This window comes from Benincasa hispida, chromosome 11, assembly GCF_027475165.1.
Source record: "Benincasa hispida cultivar pf3 chromosome 11, pf3_genome.v1.1, whole genome shotgun sequence".
Taxonomy (NCBI): Eukaryota; Viridiplantae; Streptophyta; class Magnoliopsida; order Cucurbitales; family Cucurbitaceae; genus Benincasa; species Benincasa hispida.
This window is the reverse complement of record NC_143488.1, coordinates 48,727,388-48,732,676: the sequence shown is the minus strand read 5'-3', so window position 1 is coordinate 48,732,676 and position 5,289 is coordinate 48,727,388. Positions and strand designations below refer to the sequence as shown.

Genomic DNA, 5,289 nt, shown 5'->3' with positions numbered 1-5,289 from the left:
AATTAATATTTTATTTTTAAAATATTGAAGGCTTTACTGTAAACCCCACTTGTTCTATATATTTTGATTTTTTTGGTTTGTTTAGTTGGACTTTAGGGCTCTCAATAAATTGACAATTTTAAAAATAAATTATTATTATTATTATTATTTTATGTATTCTATTTTGTAGGATATTAAAAAGAGTCAATGTCAAACATATGAACATCAAAAGAGGCTAGTTGCATAATATTAGATATTTATGCAATTCTATTCTCTAAATACACTAATATAATTTATCTTATTTTTATAATAAAACGAGTTATTTTATGATTCAAATTCCCTTTCTATTATTGCCTTTTTGTCTTTACGAGAGAGAACAATTTATTTATTAAAATAATTTAAGCTTTCAATTTAAGATAGCAATGGGTCATTTAGAAAGTAAATAAACAATTTTATTGATATATATGACAATAAATAGAAAAGACTACATAAAAAACTATTTTATTGAGCGGTGTGAACCTTTAGGGGAAAAAAGCCATCAAAATTTTTATTGTAATATTATTATTAAATATTATGATAATAGTTGTCCATGAATATGTTTAATGTTCATGTGTCTCATCATTAATATTAATATCCATGTAATCCATGTCCTTACCAAATTGTCTGAGACACATCGAAAAAACTTCATGAAAATTGGAGAAAGTGAAATTTTTTATTTTTTATTTTATAATTTTATTTAGAGTGAAAATATAATTGAAAATGAATCAAAATTCCATTACTAAATTAAGAGTTTGTTTTTCTAGAAATGCTTTAATATTTTAGTCAATTGTAATTCAACTATGAGCTTTCAAGCAATAAATGCTCAATAATAACACATCTTCCTCGCAAAAGCTTTTACAAATATTTTAACTATTTGAGATGCATTTTGAGTGAGAGAAGTGCTTTCGTTCATGATTTTTATAAAAAATGATTTTATCTCAAATCCATCCAAATTAATTCATCCACATACCTCAATTATTGACTTCAAAATTAGAGATTTATTAATTTAAAGTATAGCACCATTTTCACTCGTTAGAATTAGCTAAAATCCTGAAAAAAAAAAAAAAAAAAACTATTGACAACAAATATGTAGAATGGTACAAAACATCTATACTATGTAGGGTGTTTCCAATTATATAATAGTCCAATAATAATTGATACCATTCGAAGTTTAGATTTTCGATCTTGCAATCATTGTATTAATAGAAAAAAAAAATCATATAAATTTGAACTAATTGATTGGAAAAAAACCGCGTGATAAATAAAAACATGATTGAAACAGATCAAAATGCATATAGCCCAAATTCCAAAAACATTGAAATTCATCTATACAATTACAAAAGATGAGTAAAAAAGAAAGACCAACCAAATTCATCTCCATCAAAATCATTCCATTTCTTCATCTTCATCTTCAGCCACAAAACAGTGAACATGAACCCCAAAATCACAAACCCTACAGTAATAAACCCAACACCCATTTCCAAAACCTCCCTCACAAACACCGCAGCAAAATCCCTTCCCCTTAAACTGGAACTCAAGCCGGAGCGGGTGCTCGTGGTTTTTTCCGGCCACCGTCTCCGGCAAGGTGGCGCAGTGGATATGGAGATCAAACTGGCATCGTGGGCACCGGTAGATGAAGCCGGAGCCCACGTCGCCGCACGCATCGCAGGCGAACTCCCCGCCGACGTACGGCGAAGATCCGGCGAGTATGAGGGGGTGTTTTGGGTGAGAGGGGTGGTGGATCTCCGGCGGAAGGGCGAAACAGAGGTCGTGGAGGTGGAATTCGCATTTGGGCTTTGTGCACTTGTAGGCGGCGCCGGAAAGTCGGAATTCGCAGCCGGAGCAGATCGTTCCGTCGTCCTCCACCACCGTCACGGCGGCCAGTGGGTGGCGGTGGCTGAAATGTTGCTTCAGCATTTCTCTGCTCTGTTTTTATTTGCGTATTGAAGTTGTGATTGGCGATGAAGAGATCAGGAATGATAAGCTGAAGCGCAATAAATAAGGTTTTTAAAAGGTCAACGAGATTAATTCTTTCCGTATTCATCGCGATTATTTGTTTTATTATTATTATAATAGTTATTTTGAAAAAAAAAAACTTTTTGCCTTCCAAGTTTCGAAAATTATTTTCACTTGTTTAAATTTTAAAATATTACACTTTTAATATTTAAATTTTGAGTTTACTTAAGTTTTTAAATATTATGATTTTAGTCTTTAAATTTTAAGTTTAATTTCAATTAATCCACATATTTCAAGATATACACTTTTAATATCGAATTTTATTAAATACTCATTTTTTTTTTGTTATTGGAGAAAAAATGTCTATTAAACAAATTTAAAATAATTATAAAGTAAATTTTCAAAATTAATTTTAATATTGATGAAAATAGTGAAACTTAACTAATTGTAAATTTTTTATTTCTCTTAGTTAATTAATAAATATTAAAACCAAAAATAAAAAGTTGATTATTTAATGAAAAATCGGAGTTAAAAGTACATGGGTCAAACTGAAACAAACTTAAATACCAAAGGTAAAATAACAACATTTTTAAATTATAAACTAAATTTAAATACAACTCAAAACTTAAATAGTAAAATTGTAATATTATAAAACTCTAAAACCAAATAGAAACTGTCCTAGAGCAAAAAGCTCATAAATTTATTTCCATTTTAAACTTATAAAAATAATATGTAGGCTCACAAAATTTAATATGTTAAATAAGTTAAAAAGTTAAAAAATTTCTAACTTTCTATCTAATAGATTCGTTAATAAGTATAATTGTTTTGTTTAAAAAAAAAACATAAATTCAAACTTTGATTATAATAAATCATTAAAAAGTTGATCACTCAAATAGATGGTTTTCTCTATTTTTAATAGTTTTTCTCTACCTCTTAGTTTTTATCTTTTTATTTTATTTATTTTTCTTCTTTGTTGATACTTGATAGTGTAATATATTTAATTTTTATAAAATATCTAAATTAAATTTATAATTGACATATATAATTAATTATTATTTATAATAATGTCAGTATAATAATTTATTATATTATTATGAATTAATATAAAAAACCACGATCTTTAAAAAAAAATATGAATGACTATAATTATATTTGTTTAAATCCCTTTTTTATCGATAATATATATTAACATCATAAATTATTTATTAAAATTATTAATTAGTCTTTAAAAATTATTAATTAATTAACTAAAAAGTTAACCTTTTTCAATTAAACAATCTTGTACACTTGTACTTCTAGTTTTAATCTATAATCATAGTTATTTTTTTAGAATTAAAATTATTATTTGATGATTTAAAATCAACTAGTTTATATCAACTTCGTTTGTATATATATATGGCATATGATTGACATTAAACAATTAATTAATTAACTCTTCAATTAACTGAATTACAAAAAAAAAAAATTTAAATTAATTATAAATATTTTTTTGAATAAAAATTGATAATATAAATGTGCAATATAAAAAATTTAATTGATAATAAATATATTAAATTGGAGGGTGAGTGGATAAATTTAGTTAAACTTTAATGGCTTAAAATTGATTTGATAATTTAATGTAATAAAAATAATTTAATAAACAAAAATAAATTATTGAAATTAATGTTTATTAATTTTATACCTTAGAACTGCATAAAAATATAACACATCCCAAACGTATCTTTGATTTGACATCTTATTTCCAGACATTTTATTCGAAAACATGTTTTATTTTATGATATCTACAAAACTTTAATCCAAACAATCTCTTAAATATGATATAATAGTTCATAAAAAGTTTCAATTTAGCAGGGTTATATATTGAATCAAACATCTTGTTTAAATTTATAAGTTTAGACTCCAATCTCACATTAGTTGAATTAAAACAAGAAAATTCAATAAGATTAAAGTCTAACCACATGGTTAATCTTTGATAGAAATTATTAGATAATACACTCATTACTTTCAAAATTACTTTGATATTTGTTAATCCCCCACCACGCGCGCACACACACAAAAAAAAAAAAAAGAAAAAAAAAAAAAAAAAAAAAAAAGAAAAGAGAAATGGAGCATATTCTCACCAAACACAAGTTTTTAGAATGATTATATATATATATATTTTAAAATCTGTCATTAGCTATGAACAAAAATAGAACTTTTTTTAAATTAAGTCAATGGATTAAAATATTGTTATAAAATTAATCCTATAAATTATTTTGACTTCTTATAATCTCACGACCTCCCGGCCATTTGTTTCTTAATCATTCATTAACTTGTAACTTTTATTTTAATTATTAAATTTTGTTCGTATAATCTTATATATTCTATTTTGATATGAATATCATTTTAATTATATGAATTAAAATAGAACTTATTATTTTAATTATTTTCACATTAATAATTAATTTATAATTTATTGTAATATGTTTTTTAAAATTTTATATGATTTGAATTTCAAGTAATTTTATTTCTAAATTATTTGATAAAAGTTTAAGAAAAATAATTGTTAAAAAAAAAATCAATTAAAATTTAAAAATATATAGATAAAAATATATTAATATGGAAGAATATTATTATAATATATTTATTTAAATGTTAGTTATAATTTAAAAAGTGATTCTTTTAGATTATTTAATAATTTGATTATCAAACAATAAAAGTGATTAAGTTTTTCCCAAAATCACTTCCTACCATTTCAAACCCAAACCCAAATAGAGCCTAAATTAACTAATCATTGGTAGAATTTGGAAAAACCCCTAAACCATATGCTATAAATATATTCTTATGACTCCTACGTCATCAATCGAATCTAACCTTTGACTTAAGATTGAAACTTGTGTGGCGATCGTCATATGTTAACATGCAAGATTTGTGTCACGAAAATCCATGACCAAATGAAATTTATAGTGGATTGATATAAGACTAAGAGATCGTTTGAGGCAAGTAGTATTTTAAGACTATAATAATCACCTCTTGCTACAGTAAATAATATTTTATAGTCTCAAATTAGCTACAGTCAACACTATTTCAAAATCCTCATTTGCTACCGTTTTTTACTATTTTACATTCATCATTTTTTTATTCTTTGCTATAGTGTTTACTATTTCATTTTCAAACAAAAATAGTTTATAATAATTTAGGACTATATAACCAACTCATTGCTCCAAACGCTCCCTAAATATTTGCACTATTTTATTAATGGTGAAATGAGTTAAATGACATAGATCCAAACTTAATTTCTCGCAAGCCAATTTCAAAATTAAAGTGGTAAACTAG

At 24.8% G+C, this 5,289-nt stretch overlaps 1 protein-coding gene across 1 annotated transcript; it reads right to left on the bottom strand.

Moving 5' to 3' along the window:
* Positions 1–1,288: 1,288 nt before the first annotated feature.
* On the bottom strand, positions 1,289–2,014 carry LOC120091443 (protein VACUOLELESS GAMETOPHYTES-like). Its single transcript, XM_039049471.2, has one exon. The coding sequence runs from the start codon at positions 1,933–1,935 to the stop codon at positions 1,405–1,407; it is 531 nt and encodes a 176-aa protein (XP_038905399.1). The 5' UTR covers positions 1,936–2,014; the 3' UTR covers positions 1,289–1,404.
* Positions 2,015–5,289: the final 3,275 nt, after the last annotated feature.

Bases quoted from the DNA above. Each gene is read 5' to 3' on its own strand.
- LOC120091443 (XM_039049471.2), bottom strand. From the start codon at position 1,935: ATGCTGAAGCAACATTTCAGCCACCGCCACCCACTGGCCGCCGTGACG.